General features: G+C 41.2%; 1 protein-coding gene across 7 annotated transcripts in view; it reads right to left on the bottom strand.

Annotated features, from left to right (window-relative positions):
• Positions 1-23,797, bottom strand: part of GABRB2 (gamma-aminobutyric acid type A receptor subunit beta2) — a 106,521-nt gene that overhangs the window by 19,824 nt on the left and 62,900 nt on the right. For all 7 annotated transcript variants that reach the window (XM_083430859.1, XM_083430863.1, XM_083430861.1 and 4 more), the window contains exons 7-8: positions 3,202-3,339; positions 1,493-1,645 (exon numbers count right to left, since the gene is read on the bottom strand). In XM_083430859.1, coding sequence (XP_083286985.1) covers positions 1,493-1,645; positions 3,202-3,339 — 291 coding nt within the window. The remainder of the gene's footprint in view (positions 1-1,492; positions 1,646-3,201; positions 3,340-23,797) is intronic.

Below are 23,797 nucleotides of genomic sequence, written 5' to 3'. Positions count from 1 at the left end.
ATGCCTTTTACTGCTGTATGGTCACAGATGTAGAACCTATTTGCTACTCTTCAAGCCCAGACCTGGGGTTGGGTGCAGTTCCACTCAGCTCTGGACAGCCTTGGCAAATGTCAAGACAAGTCAACAAGGGCATGTGACTGAAGGAAGTGGAATTCCTTGTCTGCATTGCCTGGAGTTTTTACCACAATGTAGCCAGAGGCAATACTACGGTGTAAATAAGTCCATGGTAACTGGTATTATCGGGATTCAGCTCGGTAAACTATTTTACTTGTGGAATTTGAAATGCCCATTAAGAGAAGCAGCCATACTCCTGCAAAGTAGAATCCTGTTTCAACTTTACCCAAATTTTACCTAAGAAGACAATACTACATGTTGAGATAGGAGCGTAGTAAAAGATACAAAGTGACACCATTGGTTCATTAGCTGGGTACTTCTCTATAACGATGGGCATAGAGGCTTTCTAGAGTTCAGGCAGGATCTTTCCCAGCCCTGTGAAACAAGAACCTAGAGACTGAACGTGGGGTCTTCTGCATGCAAAATATGTTTTCTCTCCAGCTTTGAACCCTCCCCATAGTCTGAGGAATTACCAGCAAGGTAAGAATATTTTGTAATTTTTAGATTAAATATATTGCAAGAAAAGTAGCTAAGGTTGCAAAACTCTATGGTCCCTGAAAAGGTGATCTCCCTGAAAAGGTCTTTTGGATCTCCCTGAAAAGAGAGGTGTGCTCTCTCAGGGGAAGATCTAGATTTATAAGCCTCTCTTTGAGGCAATTGAGAAGTCTGCCGTTAGTGCTCCTCCAACCAAATTAGAAAGGGGTGGAAAAAACCTGTGCTCCACACTTTCCACATGAACTGGCAGGGCATAGGTTCTTCTAATTCTATTTCTCCCCACTTCCCACCTCATATAAGTTTGCTCCACTAAGTAAACAGTGCTAATATAAATTGCAATGATTTTAAGCTAATTCGGAGAAGAAATTGTTTTAGCTGGGTTGTGATGACTCAAATTCTGAATCATAAATGTAAATTTAATAGGTAGTAGTACACAACAAATGCTGAACACCAGCACAAAACATCACACAATCTGGCTGAGCTGAAGCACTTGTATTTACTTTGATTTACTCACTTTAAAATTATCTCTAAATATTTTATCCAAACTGGTTCAAAAGAAAGCTTTTCAGTGCTTAAATATATGTAAACCTGACCAGCCTCCAAAATTAGTACAGGAAGCACATTCAAAGGGCAAGAGCCAAAGTAACATTAGTGCAAGAAGAGCTGCTGATGCACAGGTGAGCTTCGTTGTGTGATGGGTATCACAAGTGGAAGTAGCATAATGGCACAAAAAGTAAATGATAGAGTTAAGCTGTGCAACATTCCACCATTCTAAGTCACCCATAGGATTTGGCTATTATGTTATGTTAGGAAAGGAGCTTCTGTTATGGGTGGCTGGCACAACAGGATAGCACTCTATATATGTTGAACAAAAAGTGCTTACCTAAAGCCACTCTGGCAGCTGAAGCATCATAATTGATCCAGAATGAAACCCAGGAGAGAATAGTGATCAGAATGGAAGGCATGTAGGTCTGAAGTATGAAGTAGCCAATGTTTCTCTTGAGTTTGAAACTGAGCGACAGCCTTGGATAGGAACCTAGAACATAATTTATGTTTAGAAGGTCAAGTTTCCGTTCTGTAGCCCTGCAAACACATTGTTAACATTTACAACCCGCAGACTTTTATTGTAATTCAACACCCATAAGGCAAAAATAAAATTTATTATTAAACAAACAAAATGTCAGTTTCTTTAATCTGTGCCTAAACAAAGATGTCAAAAGTTCACTGCCCCTTTGCTAACAGGTGTGCATACACCGAAACCATTAAGCTTTGCAGTAGCTCAGCATCCAATACTGCATTTTGACCTTTGCATGTTTTACCTTGCTATTGTCACTTTGAAATCACCTGAAGTGCTAGGCTCAGAAACTGGTTCATATACTCATAGCCACAAAATTCAGGTAAGCAGAGTTGTATTCATTCTGTACTAGCTGTCATATCAATCAAACATAACAAGTTGTCATGTTGGGTATTTATGGCATGATTCTGCTCCTTCATCATTATCTTCCTGGCAGGTGATGCCAGAACATGTAAAAACTCAAAATAGCCCCTGTGTAACCAAATAAGCGAAGAGTGGAAAAGACCGGGCTGGGAAAAGGGAAATGAAAGGGGATGAGAAGTAAAAACGCCAGAAACAGAGCAATATTTAAAACTGTTTCGGCTCCGAGGTTTGTTTAGGCCTCCCACACAAACCTCCTGTGAGAGGAGCAAAATTCTGATCCTTATACTTTCAAACCACTGATCTCTGCTCCCAAGAAAAATCAAACTGGGACAACTGTTCTGCACAAATCCATGAAATGCAAAAGTGGTATTTGCAATCAGACTTGATTAGCAGTCCGGATAGTTACATCCTGTTCTCTCTGTGTAGCAGAAGCAGGAGTTGCACATCCTGTTTCACTATCTGAGGAATGTGCTGCCCCCACCGAAGCCTTACTTATTGGGGTTGCACAACAGCTTCCGGCAAGATCTCACGAGAGTTGCATGAGATCTTGCTGGAAGCGGTGACTGCTTCTCCTCACTTCCATAGTGGTGGTGGCAGGGGCGCCACCCCATGGGATTCCACCATCCAAGGCAGCTTGCCTCAGTCCGCCTCATGGGCAGCCTGGCTCTGGAAAAAAAGGGGGGGGTAGTATCAAATTATGATTCCATATGGTGTCATCAGGCATAAGAAAAGGGCATCCATATATTTTAATAATGAAAGTGTATGGGAAAAGTAGCTTGCTTTTTTATCAGCTTTGAGAGTGGCTGCGGAAAATAGAAAATAGCTTATTCGTTCAGGTCGATTAAGTTTGATACCCTTTTAAAACAACAACAACCCACATTGGCTGAATACAAAAGTATTTATTATATGTACACCACAGTCCTATACATGTTTGTTTATGTACTGTGTTCAATGGGACTAACTTCTAGGCAAGCATGCATAGGACAGCAGGTTTTAATAAAGAATAAATTGTATTGGTTTGCCTATTCAGTGCTCATTTGTTTATTCTTTATGCGATCCATGCAGTTAGTCATTATGTACTATCCAAAACAACTGATGCGAAGCTTTTCAGCGAGCAGATAGATGCATTTCCTTTGTGGCACCCCTTCACAAACCTGTCGAGAAAGCAACTTTCTTGGTGATAAGTTCATAGTCCACAATGGAGAATTGCGGCAGTTCAATCTTTCGCACTCCTGTAACTGCATTATCACCCCCACGCCAGTAAAATTCAATATCATCTGTTGTGTAGCCATCTGTAAATAAAAAAAGGAGGAAAGCTTTAGGACATGGAACACTTGCGGTATCAAATCTGCTGCAAGAATAATCCAGTCATTTTACTTCGGTTTATTCTTGTTCGAGATAAATATTTACAAAGTTCAAATACACCGAGCACTTCTGCTATGCATACTCTGTACATTTCAACTGGCCTTGATTTAATCTGGGACAAGTGAAACAGAAGCCACTTAGGAACAGGAATCAGAAACCACTTGGTAAGAATAGAGAAAGGGACTTTTTTGTTAATGGTACCTTGAGAGCGGCTAGAAGACTGTCTACCCTCACCCCATTCCACCTCACACTTTTGTTGTTTTCACTTGATATATTGTTTTGTTGTTTTAAAAACCTATGAAGGAGTGGGAAAATGGGTTAAAAATCCTGAGACAAATAAATAAGAGAAATAACTACTAGCTTATAGCCTAAACTGATGAGCCTAGCTAGTAGCTGACAGATTCAGATTTTTGACAGAGGAATCCAGAAGTACCAGGTGAAAAACAGATTTAACAAAAATGAAATCTGCATTTCTATTTTGCACTAATTTAATCCTCTTATACCCAGTTTGTACAACCATAGCAGCTGTTTAGAGCTTTGATTATTTATATACATATCTAATAATCATCTACCTTTCTTTTTTATATATAAAAAACACTCTTAAAAGTTAAAACTCCTTTTTTCAAACAAGTATCACATTTCTGTCAATGTGCTTAGAAAGAATGTCAGGGAGTAATCATGGAAAGTGAGGAAGATTTACGGCAGGGCTGTTGGGCTGCAAATGAGATATTTCTTCTCATTCCTCCGAGGCTGCACTTGCTTCTTCAAGTCTGCTTTTCCAGTACTTACAGCATGTGCTAAACAGACTTTTCTGAGTCAGAGCTCATGACTGCTGGGTGTGTGGCGACCAGGAACACCGCACCAGCTCAACGATCATGCTAAACTGCCTCTCACCATTACTGGACTGCATCCTCCTGCAGGCAAAGTGCCTGAATGGAAAAGGAATGTCACTTGTGCAGCTTGTTGATGACACCAGCAAAGAAACTGTGGGACTGATGCAGGAAATGACAAGCGGCAATTGAGAGAAAAATCAAAGGCTCGGCAGAGGAGTATCAACGTGATCCTCCAGTTTTAGATATACAGATCTGACTCCGATTCCTCTTATCTGATTCATGAGTTCTGTAGCCTGCAGACCCAACAGAGGTCTATTTAGCTATTTAGGGATGCTATTTAGCTAAAAATGCAGAATTTAAATTAGTGCAGTTTAAGTTCCACCGCAATCCAATGAATATACTTTGGGAAATAATCAAAGGCATATTGATTTCTCAGAAATAGACTCTTCTGATTCTAAGTAAGCAAGCAAATAAAACAGAGTAGAAACAGAGCCCCCCTTTCTTTCCCTCACTGCACTCCCAAAATCTGCCCTGAAGGGTCCACCAACCCCACCCCCCATAGAGTTTGAAAGTGTGTGGGGAGATGCAGGGTAGAGGAGGGCAGGGGGAGGAAATGAAGGTGAATTCTTGTGTGCGTGGAATCTCACACACAGATAGGTTTGAATACAGTGCTAATAACTATTTACAGGCCCTTCTGAGCCATTTACAGCACAATCCTATCCACATCTGCTCAGAGGTAAACCCCACTGAATCCAGTAAACTTAATCTCTGGTGAATGGGTAGAGAACTGCAACCTTAATTGCTTTTACTTCCCTCATTGCTATCACGGACTTAATTCTATACTGAAGCCTGAGAAATATTTCATACTTCAAAAATTTATGTTTTCATGCTCTTAAGCAGCTATTAGCATCTCTGGAAACATTTTTCATTTTTCAAAAAAGAAGAAGTTATTTTGGTAGCATGAAATACGGAGCTTCAATCAGGGGCAAACATGATGATGTCCTTGAACTTTATTTCCACTATTGTTCCTTGTTGCCTGCAGCACTCACTCTTTGCTTTCGCTGGAAAAAGCGGACACCAACATGCTGTTTCCTACTGAGTTAACCATATGATTGCTTCTCAAAGGCAGCTGTAAGCACTGATTAGTGACATCATCCTTTCATTCTGTTTCCATCAAAGGTGAGCACAGACTACATGTATAATATTTCTTTATGTTTCCTGTTTAAAATCTCCAAACAATTTTTGTATGCATCCTGCAGAGCTTTCTGACTATATCTCTAATATATATCTGTGTAACCTTGTTATCATGGTGCAATCTACGTGGCTGACCAGACATGGCACACTACAGTAGAGTGACAATTACGAGGACATGACAGTGAAGACTGGAAGACGGGGCAAGTCTAAGCCTGAGGCGGAGGAGGTAGTAAGGGCAGAGGAAGAAAGGTGACCCATTGAGGAGGCAGAGGTGATGTGTGAGGCAGAGCACAAGAAGAAGGAAGAAGGAGGGGGGGGCCTTCAAAACACACCACAGGCGTAAACATGCTGCTAAAAGGAAGGTGAAAAGAAGGTGCATTGAAATTCCAACTTCAAGAGTTCAAAGCATGATGTCAGTTGTTGAATTTGAACTGCAAGGCAGATCTTGATATGGATCAAGCATGCAGAACCAAAACAATTCCCTACATCTGGCCTAAGGTGGGGAGGAGGGCAGTGTGAGAGGTGCAAGTGGGAGCAGGGGGGTTTGCAAGGGGAGAAAACATGGGCACAGGTCCTGCAAGTTATAGAAGAACATACAGAAAAAATGCATCAAATACAAATATAATCCTAAATACATTTATACAGAATCTAGCTTCTCCGACATCAGTGAAAATGGTTTCAATCTGAGGAAATGTTTGAATGATGATTGAGTTGGAAATTCAATGTCCAACTTCTTTTATTAGGCCATACATAAACACACGCACACAACCACAGTAGTTTTATCAAGGCATCAGTTCTCTCTTATCAACAATGAACTAGATTTCCCCATTGCCACCCAACAGAGGTCTGAATAAGAACTGTTTTAATACACAGGCTGCAGAATTTTCATCTGAACGGAATTCAGTGAATGAATCATTCATTTCTTAAGGATTAACTGGGTCATTATATTTAATCCTTCTCTAAACTGGTGGACATGTGTTCCGCTTGACTGTAACATTTTCACTGGATTTGTGTCACATTATGTTTACTTGCTTCTTAAAAGACTGAAAAACTAATCTGCTGTGGAAAACCAACTCTATTGCATTTTAAGATCCATTACCTGATTTTTCTGTACACAAATATATATACTGTTTTAATGTACTTGCTGAGAACAGTAAGGAAGCACAACCACCAGGGACAAGTGCATAACTCCTAGTGCAGGTGTGATCCAATTGTATGAAGGAAATAAATACAAGAGATCTAGCCTAAAATTAGACACAGCCCAATAATTGGTGATGGTGTCATGATTAGACCTCTGATTCTTCCAATATCCTAAATTCTAGAAACATGTGGAGCCCCAAGTTTTAATATATCCCTGAGAAAGCATCTGCAAAGGGTATTTAAGAAGTCTTATTTCTGAAACATTCACATCTCAGGGCAGCACCTACAGTCACGAGAAATTGACACTAAATTTATTTAGGAATGTTTTGTCATAGGACAGGCCCTCTGTGAGAGAAGGAGACCCTCAAATGCTCTCTAGTGTTAATCTGGATTAGATATGGGTATGTCTTTATTAGGCTCTGCTCTTCTGCAATATCATTGTACGTATAAGTCCCCCATCTAGTAAATGTGGCCCACACTGCATAGAAAATATTATCTCTGAGAAATAATAAAAAAGCATACACTTGTAAACCAAAAATGATCAAAATTTCCAAAATTAATTCACTATACAGAATAACAGATTTTAATGCAAAAACTAAAAATTTAGAAACATATTGTTTCTGTTCGAGCGCTTAAAAAATCATTAGTATGGAAAGGTGGGGTTGGAACCCCATAATTTTTGTGATGTAGACCCTCTCCCCCAACAGCTACAGTTCTTAGCAAGGTGGAATGCGATCATGGCTTAGATACAATTGGCGAGAGTCATGTGGTGGGATTTCTGGATTTCTTTAAGGGCACCCCTAACCATTTCTCCATAATCCAGCCCCCCAATTTAATAAATAATAAATTAGACCAGGCATAGGCAAACTCGGCCCTCCAGATATTTTGGGACTACAACTCCCACCGTCCCTGATCACTGGTCCTGTTAGCTAGGGATAATAGGAGTTGTAGTCCCAAAACATCTGGAGGGCCGAGTTTGCCTGTGCCTGGATTAGACAAATTAATGGAGGCTATCAGTGGCTACTAGTCTTCATAGCCATCTGCTGCTTCCAGGATCAGATGCACCCAGCCTCTGAACACAGTTGCTGGGGATGGGGAATAACAGCAAGAGACTACTATTCCCACATGCCCTTGCTGTGAGCTGCCCATAAGCATCTGGTTAGCCACTGTGAGAAAGGGGTTGGGCTAGATTCACCTTTAATCTGATCCAGCAGAGCTCTTCATGTATTCTTATGATTCAAAAAAGTACACATACTTCTGTACTTCCTGGGATTATCTGGTGTTTTGGAACAGAAAGATTTGATATTTATATATTACTCATTTTTCTGAAAGGCTTACCACTGACACCTGAACATTCCCACAAATATACCACAAAAGCTAAATGCCATCACTCAAGTGAAAAATTCACACAAAATCTAAAATGCAGACACCAGTTGTTTGTGGAATGTTACAGAATAGATTGTAGACATACTGAAACCTGCAGCCTGCCATTGCATCTCTCTTTCACTAAAAAGTGAAGAGAATGCAATTTATTGCAAATTCTATGTGTCGTTTATAAAAGTGCCCCAAATTTTCTTGTTTGCTTCAGTTGTAATTGGTTATTAAAACTGTAGGTTGGGCTGACCAAGCTATTCTTCCTGGGCTTATAATTTGTTCACTCTGTTTCACACCTGGACATAATAATTCATTCTTCTGTGCAGTACTGACTACTATCCCAGGTAACCTATGCTATTTCACAAATCCAAAGAAAACAAGCATAATCTCCATGACCCAGATCAAGCTACTACAAGAAGAGAATTTTAGCAATGTCTGCAGTACCTGCAGCACTTCTCAAAACACCATTTGAAATTCCCTTTTCATCGTTCTGATAGCACCATTACTTGCTGTAGCAGAGCAACGAAGCTATGTAGTCCCTGATCCAAATCTCTACCCAAGGATGTTTACCATCCCTGCTCAATATCAGATGCTATGGCATACTATGTGAATGCAGAAAGGGTCCATCAAAGGTGCTTATTTTGCCATACACAATATCATCAAGTGCTGTTGTACTCAGTTCAACTTGGACACACTACTTATAGTCTCTGCAGGCCATTTAACAATTTTGACTTTTGCTCTGAAGGAAATTGAAATCCAAAATAAGAGGTCAAATCAAAACAACCAACCAACCAACCAACCAACAAACAAACAAACAAACAACAAACCCAATTTGGCAAAAATAAATAAATAAAAGAGGTTTGGGGGAAGAGAAGTGGCATTATTTACAAAAGATGGTGGTTATGAACAATCTTAGCAGTGCCATTTTGGCACTGAAAAGACAACAAAAATGTATGTGCCTGGATATGCCAGAAACCCCAAAATTTTCATTCTAGCTTTCAGTACAAAATTAAAAGATTAATGAAACATAACCAGTGAAATGAGGCACAACAATACCTTCTAAGTCAAGCTTTTCGTACAAGCACACTAATATGTAACATCTAACCCCTATCCCCACTTGCTTGGCAGGCTAACGTGGTAGTGAATTAGAACCATGAATAGAAGAAGTGAATAACATCTGGCAGCTCCAATAATGCTGGCAGTGAAATTGCATTAGTGCTCTACTTTGCTCAATTATTCCACAGTTATATCACAAATATAAGTTGCAAGGAATAAACCATAATTCCCAAACATAATGCCCACAATGTAAAGTTACCAATTTCCTTTGTTATACAACGTGCCTATGGGGAATTTCCACTCTGTGCACCAAGCACTGTATTCTCGCAACTTGGGTTTTGGCACATGTACCGTAACATGAGTGTGTTTCATTAATCTGCACTGTTTCATTAATCTGGTATGCCAAATGTTTCCCTTTCCTGGAGAGAGGTCTGCCTTAGCCACAGTAATCCATGCTCTAGTCATGCCGTGGCCTGGGTACTGTAATCTACGGTATTGTGCTCTCTGTTGGGGCTGCATTTGAACTTTCCTTCAGCTAGTTCAAAATACAGCTGCCAGAGTCCTGACAGCTCGACCATGTAATACCACTTGGGCATGGAAGTTGGCTCATGTAACACCATCATTACAGCAAGTGCACTGTTTGTCAATGCATTCCTAAGTGCTAGCTTTAATAATTAAATATTTAATAAATTCGACTTGATATATCTGAAGGGCTGTCTAAAGCATCAATATCAAATTGACCATAGGTTAAGATCAACAACAGAGCCCTCCTAGTCTGCCCACCAGTTAGTTCAGGGAGGTCCTTTTCTGTGGTGACCTCACAGCTCTTGAACTTCATAACAACTTATTTCTGGAAGGCTACCACACAACAGTGTTTTCAAAAGCCTTGGAAACCTACCTGTTTCAGGTAGTCTTCACATGACAGATATCTCTGAAGGCTTTATTGAGCTTTTAATTGTACTATGAAATTATGTTGTATTAGAGTTGCCATATGAGGGGTACTCAGAAAAATGGCCTATTCATATTTAAAAATAAAAATAAATTTCCATCCGAGTTACGAGTAATTTTCAGGAGTTGTAAACGAAGTAATTCATTCTGACATTCCATTTTGGCTTTTCTGGACTGAGTAACCTGTTGCATGGTATCTCTAAGCAGTAACATGAAAGGGCACAGGGATTTCTTACTCATGTTCACAAAATGGTTTTCAATAGTATACATGGATTTCTTCCTTTAGCAGTTCATCTAAGTCTCAGCATGACAAGAGACAATAGGGCAACAACTCTAGATCCTGTATGGTGCCAGCCTATAAAGACCTGCATTTTGCAAGCAGATTCTTCCAAGAGGTTAACCTACTCTTCCAAGTTCTCTCAGTGGTAGCCTCTTAATTATGTCAATATGCATATGAGTGTTACATAATCTTGCCTCCTGGGCTAGAAAAGGAGGATATCTGCATGCAAATATTCATTAAAAAGAAGCCAGCAATAATATCGTAATATCTTTACATACATAAAAGGAACTTGGCCTCAAAGCAAAAGATGACACACTACATTTGTATGCAAAGAACACCACACAGGCTCATTTATGCCTGGGTATGTGAGTCTTGTACCGACAGCAGAATGTATTAATAATAAAACAATGAAATAAACTAGCACAGGAGGGCTTCAGATTTAGGGGATGATTGGAGAATACTAAGCCATGATCTAAAGAAACCTGGGACTGTTGGAAACTTGATCATATGCTGCTGGAGCTCAGAGAAAGAATATGTGACTGCGTGCCTAGTCAAGTAAAAAAGTTTAGCAGAGCATAGTCTGGGGGCGATCCATATTCTAAAGAGTAATCCATAGTGTGGCACAGGTACCTTACAGGGTTTATGGAACATGATTTTTCTTCCTGTCCTATCTCAGGCTTTTCTGTGCATAACACAGCAGAGCGTGGAAACTCATGTCTGCATAGGGTTTCTCTTTGCTGGATCAGGATGATGGACTAAAATGAACTAGCCAAGAATGGATAAGAAGCCTCCTCTCAAGGGAGAGCTCAGAGCTGTGAAACTACATCGGAGCAGTAGGGAAACTCAGGCAAATATGCCCCTCCAGGCCTCTCCATCGAGGGTACTTTCCCTAGACCATGCTCCCCTCCTCAGGCCACACACCCCTCTTCTGAGGCTTCCCATACCCCTCACTACCTGTGTTCTGCATCCTCCCTGAGTGCTTTTGCTTGGTGAAATACGTCTGTGAACTGAAAATACCTATTTCTTGCCCGGATGGAGAGGTCTCTGTGTGCAGAAATCTCTGGCTTCTACATGGTTGCAGTACAACCTAGTCACATCTGTTGCCTAACCCGCTTTTGCCTCTGCGCTCTTCCTTCAGTGGAAGGTTGCTTATAAGCAAATGCAGCTTTTAGGCTAATAAAGGTTTCCAACTCTGCTATATAATTTAATGAGACTTCATTAAATTTTGTCACCTAAGGTCACAAAAAGAAAGAAAGAAAAAGGACACAGCCTTGATTTATTTGAGCAGAAGTTTATCTTCCGGTAATCGTTTAAAACCGCATTCAGCACAGTTCCAAGTTTTCAACGATTTATCTGTACACTGGAAAAATGCCTGCCAGATTTTGGGAATGTACTGTATAAGAAAACAAGCCCCCCAAATACAATTGGCAACTGCAACCACCCTTCCCGCTCTCATATGGATTTCACCAGCTTTCCTTTTTGTAGCTCCCTCTTTTCTTCTCCGTTAGATGCTGTGTTTGCTTGCTTGCTTCCTCCATACAGAACTTGGGGCTTTCTTGCCCTCTGCTGCCTACTCCACTTTCCCCCTTTCTAGCTATTTGACCCTTCTCTCTTAGGTCTTCTCCCACCACCCTTGTTGGCCCCACCTTCCCCACAACTCTCTTTCCCCCCCTAGGACACCAGTTTTGCCTAATACATCTCCTCTGAAGCACTTGGGAGGTAGTCATCCACAGATGCTCTGATCTGGATGCAGTATGAGCAGAGATGACTTGGCCACTGTCGGGATAAGTTCCAGTTCCCCTGGCACAAGGATGTTGACTCAAATGTGTTTGTCCTGCCACATGTACTTCCCGACCGCTGCTGATCCCAGTTTATAAGAGCTAGCTGGAGGGGAGTGGCTGAATTTGTCCAGGGGTTGGTGAGACACTGAAGGCCTGGAGGTGCTAATGGCCTGGATGAGGGCCAATAAACTGAAAATGAATTGTGACAAGATGATACTCTACTGGTGGGTTGCTTTGATGTCAAGGTAAAGGGTAGATGCCCTGCTTTGGATTGGGGTCAACTCCCTTAAGAAGTACTCACAGCACCTGCTTCTTCAAGGGAGTTTAACTCCTTGAAGAGTCCATGGAGGCTGCAGCTAGTGCAGCATGCTACCTCTTCTCCATGATCTGCACATGGTGCAGGGACCAAATTATTGATGAAGTGCCTCTTCTGGTATGTCCCAGCCTGGCCATGGAGATCAGTAGAGGGTACCATCAAAGCAAGGCTAAGGGATAGCAACTTAGCTGAGGACCTTCTCTCTGTGGAATTCCCAGCCTCTGGAGGCCTGCCTGTCATCACCTATACTCTAATTCTGTTGGATACTGAAGACATGCCTCTTTACCCAGGCCTTTGAATCTTATTGAGGTTGCTCTTTAGGGTCAGTGAATTTAACAATCTATGGGATTGTTTTACCTTGTTTGCTGTTTAAAGGCTTGAGATTATTTATTATGATTTTGTATTGTTGTCTACCTGTGTATTTTATATTCTTATTCTGAGCTGCTCAGCAATTTTTAAAAATTAAGATTGATATATAAATGGATTTAATAAATAAATGATCTAAATGAACTAAATAATGCTGTCATTTGTTTTCCTTCTCAGACATTATTTTGAGCTTAACAGTGCTCACTTTCTAAAATATATTCTCAGAAGAAATGTTTGAACAGCAGTTTTGAACCAGCAAGAGAGCCTTTGGGGCATAATTTGTACTGTGAAAATGCCACCTGTCTGTGTGTTGAAGGCATTTTCCTTCCAGCTCACTGCATACCTAGAGCATTTGGACACCCTAGTCAGAACTGGATTGGATTGGATTGGATTGATCTTTATTACGGCCATTGGCCCGTTACACGACAGTTTCCCATACCAACATATTATACTTAAAACTCCAAATTTAAAATCGCCACAGCTTACAAAAGACAAACAGTAACCAAAGCAAAACAAAAACAAAAACCACCATCATACAAAACAGGAACCACCACCATACATTGCAATAAATTTGTAACCTATACATCACCCTCTACTCATAAATTAATCAGGGGTATCAATGGTGATATCGCCCCTAGTCAGAACTCTCACTCAGCAAATTCAATTATCCAGTCCCAATAATTCCTGAGCTCTTAGATACTATAAAAATAAAGTTCTTTTGCTTGTCATAAGGAACATGTGAGCTTCTGTAAAAATAAATAAATCATTTAATTGTTTGCACTGCTGTTTTTATATTATACCACTTAAAGGTTATTGCTAACATTGCTTTTCAAGTGTGGAATCTAAGGTTTACTTCTGAAGCTCCAGTTCCAGAAGTATTTAGATATTTCAAGCTGGAAGACAGACTAAGAAAGGGAAGCTAGTGGGTCAGCTTCTGGATTTGTTTTGCTCAGCATGTACAAAATGAGTGGCAGGCCAGATCAAGGTGCAATGAGGTTCTTAAAATGTGTTTATTTATTTAACTGCAGACCTGACAGCTGGATGTTTACATAGTAATGTGAAGCAGGGGACCCAGATATTTGAATATATATATATATATATATATATATATATATATATATGCTTTCGTAGATTTTCACGGGTACAGGAATGCAGGTTTTGGTGTCCTCGGGTGTCTTCCCGTGTAAAAGTTGGGGTGTCTAGGCGACGTTTCGACGAGGTCTCACTCGTCATCTTCAGGCTGGTGCTTTCGGCTTCTTGTTACTGGAACAGAGCAGGATCTTAGTGTTTGAGTTCCTATAAATACTGTTGAGGAGGTGTGGTGTATAGCCTCCAATGTTCTGGGCAGAGAGGAGGTTCCCAGGCTAGTGTGCCTTTTCTTCTTTTGTTCCTTAATTACTTGAGGGATATCTTGAGTGATTTCTTGAGTGATTTCCTGAATCCCACTTAGGTGGGTCATTAGGTGTGGATTAGTTGCTAAAGCCTTCGTGTCTTGAACTCTTGAACTTTGTGAAGAGTTTTTCTGAGAAGATGGCTGTACTGCACTTGGTTGTGCTCTGGCTTGGCTTCGTGTATAGGGGCGAGCTGTGGTTTTGTGGCCTGTGCCAGCCAGATCTGTGTAGGGATTGCAGGGGGGTGCAGCATCCGGAGGTGCCACCCTGGTTTGGCTACTGGATGGTGTCTGTAATTTATCTGTGGAGAGGGTCTGGGTTTGGGTCTGGTGTGGTTGATTGGTGATGGCGTTCTGTGTGCCTCTGGATCTGGTGTCAGATTTTGTGGGGAGGGCTAATTTCCAGATGTCTGGCAAGCGGGATGTGTCGTCACGCTTGTTCATGTTGTGAGGGTGTTTCTCTATCTCGATGGCTTCCATGATTATTCTCTTGTGGTGATGTTCCATGTTAAAGAGCAATTTGGAATCTGCAAAATTAATTTCGTGTCCTGTTTCTTTCATGTGTTGGAAAAGAGAGGAAGTTTTTTCTTCTTTTTTGACGGCATTCTTGTGTTCTGCGATACGTGCATTTATTCGTCTGTTTGTTTGTCCAATGTACGTGGCTGGGCAGACTTTGCAGGGTATTTCATAGACCCCTTGGTTTTCCAACTGAATTTTATCCTTGGGGTTTCTGAGGATATTGGCTATTTTTTGGTTGGTGCAAAAGGCTGTTTTGATATTGTGTTTATGGAGGATTTTGCTAATTTTATCTGTAGTGCCCTTGATATAAGGAAGGAGGGCTATGCCATTGTTTTCTTCTGTGTCTTGGTTTTTGGGGGGTGTTTCTTTTTGGATTAGCTTCGTAACCCTGTTTTGCTGGTATCCATTGGCAATTAACACATTTGAGAGATTCTGTAACTCAGTTGTCAAGTGGTCTTCGTCAGCCAGGCGTTTGGTTCTGGAGATGAGAGTCTTGGCTACGGAGTTTATTTGTGCAGGGTGGTGGTGTGATTGTGCATGTAAGTAGCGGTTGGTGTGTGTTTTTTTCCGGTAGATAGTGTGTCCTAGGGAGCCATCAGGTTTTTTGTAGATTAGGACGTCAAGGAAGGGAAGTTGGTTGTTGGCTTCTATTTCCATAGTGAATTGTATTTTGGGGTGTAGGCTGTTGAGATGTGTGAGGAAGCTATCCAGTTTTTCTTTCCCGTGTGGCCAAATTACAAAGGTATCGTCAACATATCTGAGCCAAAGTTTGGGTTTGTGTTCTGACTTGTCTAAAGCATTGGTTTCAAAGTGTTCCATGTACAGGTTAGCGATGACCGGTGAGAGGGGTGATCCCATAGGTGCTCCTTCTATCTGTTTGTATCTTTGTCCATTGTGGATGAAGTACGTGTTGGTTAGGCAGTGGTTGGTCAGGTCCAAGATGTATTCGGGGGGATTGTATTTGTTTTGAATGGCTGTCAAGGCTTCATTAATGGGCACTTGTGTGAAGAGAGATACAACATCGAAGCTCACAAGTAGGTCATTGGGTTGTAGGTTTTGCTTCTTTATTGTTTCTATGAACTGGAAGGAGTTTGGAACGTGTGAAGAGATGGATTCTGCATAGGGCTGAAGTTGCTTGGCGAGAAATTTAGCGAGATTTTGTAGAGGTGAGCCTATGGAGCTGACTATTGGTCTGAGTGGTGTTCCTTCTTTGTGTATCTTGGGGAGGCCGTAGAGTTTGGGGCATCTGGATGATTTTTCTCTGGGGATGATTCTTAGCTGGATTTCTTCACTGATAGGAGAGGCTTTTATTTTGGATTTGGTGGTTTTTTCCAGATAGGTGGTGGGATCTGTTTTTATAGGTTGGTAGGTAGGGTCTTGGAGTAGATTTGATAGTTTTGCTTGGTAGTCCGATGTGTTCATCACAACAGTGGCATTGCCTTTGTCTGCTGGGAGAATGATTATGTTGTTGTCTTTCCTCAGGTTGGTGAGTGCTTTCTGTTCTTCTTTGTGTAAATTGCTTCTGGGTGGTTTGCTGGAGCAGAGGATGTTGGTGACTTCAAGTCTGATTTTATTGGCTTCATCTGGATTGATTTTGGTTAGGCTAGCTTCGACTCCGCATATGATGTTTTCCGTGGGGATGCGTCTCGGGGCGACTGCAAAGTTGAAACCTTTGGAGAGTACTTTGGTTTCAGTTGAGGTGAGGATCCTGTCTGATATGTTATGTACTGTTTGTTTCATGGGTTGTTGTGGAGGGTGGCTGGGCTTCTGGCGTTTCTCTAGTTTGTGGAGTTTGTTGGTGTGTGTGTCTGTCTTGTGTGAGGTCTCCGTTTCAGCTCTCCAGACGGCTAGTTGTTTGCATTTGTCCCAGAGTGCAGGGTGGATTTTGTTACAGAGTTTGTATTGCCCACATAATAGAACTCTGTTTTAGATTTACACCTAAATACTTGAGGGTGCCTGTCAAAAACTTGTCATATTTATCCAGCTATGGATCAATATACCTTACTGTGATTGCTATGAAATAGGATTGTTATTAATGCCTTGGATTCATAAACCAACTGAAACTTTGTCTTTTAGCCTTTAATGATAAGCACATTTGCATTTTTGTCTATCCATTCTGGAGATGTATTACACCATCTCTATGCCATTCTTCATCTCCCGTAATTTCAGAAGAGGAAATTCTTCCTGGAAAGAGGAAAAAGCTTATTGCTAGCATGACAAATAGCCTTTTTGGCAACTTCTAATTTATTACAAGCCTACACAAAGAGCATGCATGTGTGCATGCATGCACGCACACACACACGTTTGGATCATTGTTCAGCAACTGAAACCTAGTGCTGATATGCAATATGCTTAGGTTTGGGCTTATTTGGAGCACATGCTGCACTTTGTCAGAACAAGCCAAGCTCCCACCACAGGACTGGAAGTTGAATGCATTATGATTCCATCAGCGAGGCCTTAGGGAATACTCCATGGATATGGTAAGGTATCTAGACACCCAGCAAAGTATCTATATACCCAGCTAAGATATTTTACATCCCCTGCCACTGCACTCAGCACTGCCTCCTTTAGTTTCTTCCTATCCTCCTTGGCCTCTCTCTGCAGTGCTAAGACCTTCCTATTTAGAGGTGAGACTTTAATTCCTGTTGATGAGAACTACAGAGTTCTCCCCCAGTCCATATCCTGAAGACCATAAAGCACACTTTTCATGCATTTATGTATCTGTTGTAAGTTTCAGTATCTCCAATTTTAAATGCCAGGAGCGATATCAAATTTCTTCCTTTAAGTTCACACCGGAGTACCCTGGTGATGCAATTTCTGATCTTTGCTGGCTCCAATAAACATTTTTGTGAACCTATTTCCCCTCCATTCTAATGTTTGACCTTCTATTGCAACGTAGACATTCAGTGCCATATTTTACACTATTTTCTCACCTGCTCAGCCCCCATTTCTGGTCTGCCATCCTCCAGTGCCCAAAGCAATAACCCAAGACTATCTAACAGCTCTGCAGGGTTCCATTCAGAGAACTGCCAGTCCTTGGCAGAGCAGAGCACATAAGAAAAATTCTCTTTCTGTTTTCACAAATGTGCATTGAAGAAATATGCTATTGCTCAAGGTCTCATCGGCATTTACTTTCATCTTTCCTCACATTTGTACCAAAAATACGACATCTTTTTATTATCTTAACAAATTAACAAGACATGGCAGTTCTGCTGCAATCATGTTATATAAACATCTCCCATGAAGATATATCATTAGATTATATTTTAAGCTCCCATATGTCATCAGAATTCATGCTGAAGCAACCTTACAAAGCAATCTTTATGACAGATTTCTATGGATTAACCAGGTTCCCCTCCCCTCTCCCAACAATTTTCTCTGACATTTTGTTAAAACTTTAATACTCTAAGCATTGACAGTTGACATCCTTTCTGACACTACTTTTACCAAACATCAGCATATGCTACAAAATAGTAAATGATGCCTTGCAGATTTAGGCCTCTTAGCTTGAAATACACAGAAACCAATGGCACCACCAATTAAATAATTAATTCTATTAACTCTATTATGCACTATTCAGTTTTCTGGCTTCTTTCAGAAATCACTTAGATCTTCTAGATTACTTTGCATTGTGTTGTTCTTGCCGCCCACTGCATAAACTTTACAATGTGCCGTAAACATTACAGCCTTTATTAATAGGCAGCATGTATTTAAATAGCCTTTTATACTCCAGCTGCTGGTGATGTACATGAAACATGGCGTTCGATGTAACTGGAGCTTATGGTGGGAAGGTGAGGGAGTGTAGAAGGGATCTTAATGGCCATTTGCAGGCCTAACAGCTTTTAGTTTTTTACAGACTAGAGCTGCCAACATACACAGATAGGGGCAAATCATAAGCATCACCATTATGGGCCAGTGCAACTGGTAATTAACAGTTGCTTCACACAAGCATCTCTGGATTGGTTCCCTATAATACATGTTTCATATCTATCTATCTATCATCTATCTATCTATCTATCTATCATCTATCTATCTATCTATCTATCTATCTATCTATCTATCATCTATCTATCTATTATCTATCATCTATCTATCATCATCTATCTATCTATCATCTATCATCTATCTATCTATCTATCTATCTATCTATCTATCTATATCTATCTATCTATCATCTATATCTATCTATATGGGGTCATGGTGGCGCTGTGGTCTAAACCACAGAGCCTAGGGCTTTCCGATCAGAAGGTGGGTGAGCTCCCGTTGCTCTGTCGCAGCTCCTGTCCACCTAGCAGTTCAAAAGCACATCAAAGTGCAAGTAGATAAATAGGTACCGCTCTGGCGGGAAGGTAAACAGCGTTTCCATGTGCTTCCTCTGGCTTGCCAGAAGCGGCTTAGTCATGCTGGCCACATAACCCGAAAGCTGTACGCCGGCTCCCTCGGCCAGTAAAGCGAAATGAGCGCCACAACCCCAGAGTCATCCGCGACTGGACCTAATGGTCAGGGGTCCCTTTACCATAATATTTGAAGAAGAAAAAGGCTTCTCAATGCTTTGAGATGGGAAAGGCTTTGTTTCGAATGAAACTAGTTCACATTTCTATGGGAGATTGAGGTGCAGAGGGATTTTGTTTAGAAGAAGGAGGGAGATTAGAAAAGTGGGGAAAGGCTTCATTGAATCTCCTTTAGAGTTAATTGAATACTAGTTACTGAAACTATCAGCAGATGGAGCTGCTGCTTTACTTAACCCATTTTAAAGAACATACCAAGGAGCAATTTCCACCCATTATAAATAGCAGTTTCAAAGGAGTGATTTTTGTCAGGAACCCAACAAAAGAAGAAAGGGTAATATTCCTCTTCCTCACCTGCTGCAATAACCCAAATGCTCAACATTTTAGAATGGGCATTTTAAAAGACATGCATATAAAGGCAAATATGAATTTAACATCAGATTTAGCTTGGCTCAAACACTGTGTTTAATTATGAGCGTAATATGTTTTCACATGCTAAAACAGCCAAAAATATCAATTTTTCTCCATGATTCTGCTTTTTCAAACATTTTCTTGCTGAGGACTATTAGTCCTACGCTTCTTGCATGAGAAAGCTGCAGGAAAATCCAATGAAGGGCTGTCAAACCCTGCACTAAAAATACAAGGGGGTAAGCATTATTAGAATCAGTCTTTTTTTTTAAATGGAGGTATAGTTTGTATGGTGTGTGGCAGTGGTGGGGAATCTCCAAGCCATAGGCCTGGCAAAATTCCTAATTTGGCTCCCTCAAACCAAGGCCACCTGCCTCAAATCTAATGTTGTATGTGCCATGAGGTGTGAACCTGGCTGGGATATGACTGTTTCAGTTACATAGATGATCCCTGCAGAAAGCCAGGTTGAACTCACCGCCTATAATCTAATAGGGCAATGAATCCAACCCTGTTGTGCAACTGGCTTCCCTATGGGGAACTGGGCCATGCAGCTGATTCTTAAAGAAAGCAGCTCTTCTGCTGCAGTTCCCAAGCACCCAACAACCAGCTGTCCTGTCCCCCATTGAACCCTACTGGAGTATCGTACATATGTCAATAAAGGTTTGAGAGTCTGACATCTCAGCATAGCAAGGGAGGCTGTAACCAGGTGATCTTGCTTATTCAGTCTGCTGTGCAGGTGTTAAGCACTGACTCAGAGCTCCAAGGCTCCTGCTCTGCCTTCTTATGATTCTTTATCTTTAAATCAGACTTCGACTGCACAGCGTTTCAGAAAACTCATTCCAAAAGAGGTCAGCTCCCAAGTCCTTCACATTGGGGACTGTCATCTGTAAAGCAGTACACATGGCTACTACTAGGGTAAGATTATGGGATAGCGTGATCAGAAGAAGAGACTGAGGAATCTGGTTCTTGAGTTCTCAGTTGTTCTCTTTGCAAATCTGGAGGTCCAGTTAGTCAAGAAGAAGTGTGCTAAGACTCCTGAGTTCAATTTTATATATTGGGTGTATGGTATATCCAGATTTAAGTGAGAGAGGGGGGAGACAGATAATACAAAGCATTATCACTACTTTCACAAATCCATACCTTTTTTTTTTTAATAAAAAATATTAAATTATGTTCATGTGGAACAAACTGTGCCGGATTTTCAGCCCCAGCTGGAATCTCCCTAGTGAGCTTTACTATACCTTCTGGCTAAAAAAGGCTTCCTAAAAATCAGCCAAATCCCTGAAGGAAAATAAAAGGATTTAAACATAAGCAGCTGCCCTATGTTGCTTGACTAACAAAATTTAAAGAAATGTGTTCTTAAGAATCCATGAACTGAAAGCCTAAGGCTAGCCAATGGTCCATTTCAAGAATGGTCAAGTGGACTCTGAAATAAAATAATAAAGCATTCAGCCAGCCCACACCTTCTGGCCATTTAACAGCCCAAGATAAAATTCAGCTCAACCAAAGGAGGAGGAGTATAGCTAATTCTATTCCATGGAGCAAATATGTCACCGAAATGTTGAATATAAAAGTGAAGACGGATATTCTAAAATGTGGGGGAAATGGTTTCAACATGCATTTTCTGTATTCTGAGGAATTCTGAGGAACACATCCAAAGTGATACTTAACTTCCTGGTCTTCCCTGCCTGCTTGCTGCCTCAAATTCTGTATGATGTCTAAGATAGACAACAGTTTCCTGCTTACTAATTAAATGTCTCCTGTTCAACACTTCCACTAAGGAAATACGACACTAAGGTATAGTGCTTGCAAAATGATCTCACAGTGGAGGGACATGGGAAAAGCCAATACTGACTTTAGCACAGAGCACGCTTGTCATCTAGTGGTTAGAGCGACAGGCTAGAACCTTAGAAACCACAGGGTTCAAATTCCCACTTGGCCATTAATTTCACTGATTGATCTTGGGCCAGTAACTGCCTCTCAGCCTAACCTACATCAAAGAGTCATGGGGAAATAAATGAGGAACAGAGAACCGTATACACGACCCTGATCTCCTTGCAGAAAAGCGTGGGATAAAAATGCAATACATTAAATAACAAACAAAAACATTATAACATAGGATCATTTGGATGATGTCCATGAGCCTGACAGGCTTAAAGAGAACCAGAGAGAAGGTAAATTTTGCGTGCCTTTTTTGAGCCACAGCAGGACCAACCATGTTTATGAAATAGGAATAATAATAATAATAATAATAATAATTTATTATTTGTACCCCGCCCATCTGGCTGGGTTTCCCAAGCCAATCTGGGCGGCTTCCATAGAAACAAAAAATACAGTAAAATATCACAGATTAAAAACTTCCCTGAACAGGGCTGCCTTAAGATGTCTTCTAAATGTCAGGTAGTTATTTATCTCTTTGACATCTGATGGGAGGGTGTTTCACAGGGCGGGCGCCACTACCGAGAAGGCCCTCTGCCTGGATCCCTGTTGCTTTGCTTCTCGCAATGAGGGAACCACCAGAAGGCCCTCAGCGCTGGACCTCAGTGTCCAGGCAGAACGATGGGGGTGAAGACGCTCCTTCAGGTATACTGGGCCAAGGCCGTTTAGGGCTTTAAAGGTCAACACCAGCACTTTGAATTGTGCTCAGAAACGTACTGGGAGCCAATGTAGGTCTTTCAAGACCGGTGTTATGTGGTCTCGGCGGCCGCCCCCAGTCACCAGTCTAGCTGCCGCATTCTGGATTAGTTGTAGTTTCCGAATCACCTTCAAAGGTAGCCCCACGTAGAGCGCATTGCAGTAGTCCAAGCAGGAGATAACCAGAGCATGCACCACTCTGGCGAGACAGTCCGCGGGCAGGTAGGGTCTCAGCCTGCGTACCAGGTGGAGTTGGTAGACAGCTGCCCTGGATACAGAATTGACATGCGCCTCCATGGACAGCTGTGAGTCCAAAATGACTCCCAGGCTGCGCACCTGGTCCTTCAGGGGCACAGTTACCCTATTCAGGACCAGGGAGTCCTCCACACCAGCCCGCCCCCTGTCCCCCCAAAACAGTAGGAAGACTTAAAAAAAACATTTGCCAGACAAGGGTGTGTGTGTGTGACTTATTACAAGCAGAGATAAAATATGTTTTATCAAGCTCTCTAATGGAGAGTGGATTTGTTGACTGGGAGTTTACTGTTTCCACCTCATATGTCAACATTACCAGCTACTGGGTTTCATAGAAAACAAACCTAAGTATTTGCTTGAATGCATGATTGTCAACATTCATAATGTAACTTATGGAGAACATATTGCTTGCCACATTGTATTTATAAATCCAGCAATCTGTGTTGATGAGGTTCAGGAAAGAGAGTTCTTCGGAGGAGCTGCATCAGTGGTAACAAATGAGGCATTACATTACCTTCTATCACACTATCAGCATCAACAGCTGAGATTTAAGGGGCTTCTGCAGAGGGCTGGAAACGCTTTTTCAATTATGAAATGGATGCAGGCCACTTCTGAAGGAGGCTGCAGATTACCTCTGACAGCACTAGTAGTATAATCCAGTTTAAAGCTATACAGACTAGCCATGGAAGTAAAGTCCACCAAACTCAATCGATCTAATTTCAAGTAGACATGCATTGGATTGCACTGTAAGGGAGAAACGAGGTGCTATGTTAAATACATGTATGCATTTAACGTAACCTTTTTGCTTTAAAAAAACAGCCATTCAGGGAGGGGGAACGAGCATGGTGGGGGAATTAAACTCCCTACAAGCTACAATGTTGATGGATCCCTGGCCCCTCTGCTATTTTCTCTTGAAGGGAAGCTGCAATTGGATTGCAGAAACTGTAAAGTTAAGTAATTATATTAGAAACTGACTTTTTTTTTAAAAAATGCATATTTGTAACCACAACCGTGGGAGTTTGTCCTTTGTCTTCCTTGTAAGAGTTTTGATTTTAACATTCATTCAATACCTTCTAACTTCTGGGCATCGTAGCTTTGCCATGTTCTACTTATACACACCATTCTTGCAAATAAAACTTTAAAAATGTGAAATTGGCAAGACTTCCCCCTTCAATTCTGCAGCAGTCTTGGTAGACTTTCAAAGCAAAATGAGCAAAACATTTTTTTAAATAAATAAATAATGAAAGCCATTGTTTTTGGAATGGTGGCATGATCTTCCTTGCTATAGAATCATAGAACTGGAAGAAAGAATATCACTGAGAGCACTAATCAGCTCCTCAAGATTACAGGGATTTGAGTTCTGTCTTCCTCCTCCTATGAATAGGA

The sequence above is a fragment of the Podarcis tiliguerta genome (assembly GCF_965153285.1).
Source record: "Podarcis tiliguerta genome assembly, chromosome: 2".
NCBI classification, from domain to species: Eukaryota; Metazoa; Chordata; class Lepidosauria; order Squamata; family Lacertidae; genus Podarcis; species Podarcis tiliguerta.
The sequence above is the reverse complement of the archived record's forward strand: the minus strand, read 5'-3'. Positions and strand labels throughout refer to the sequence as shown.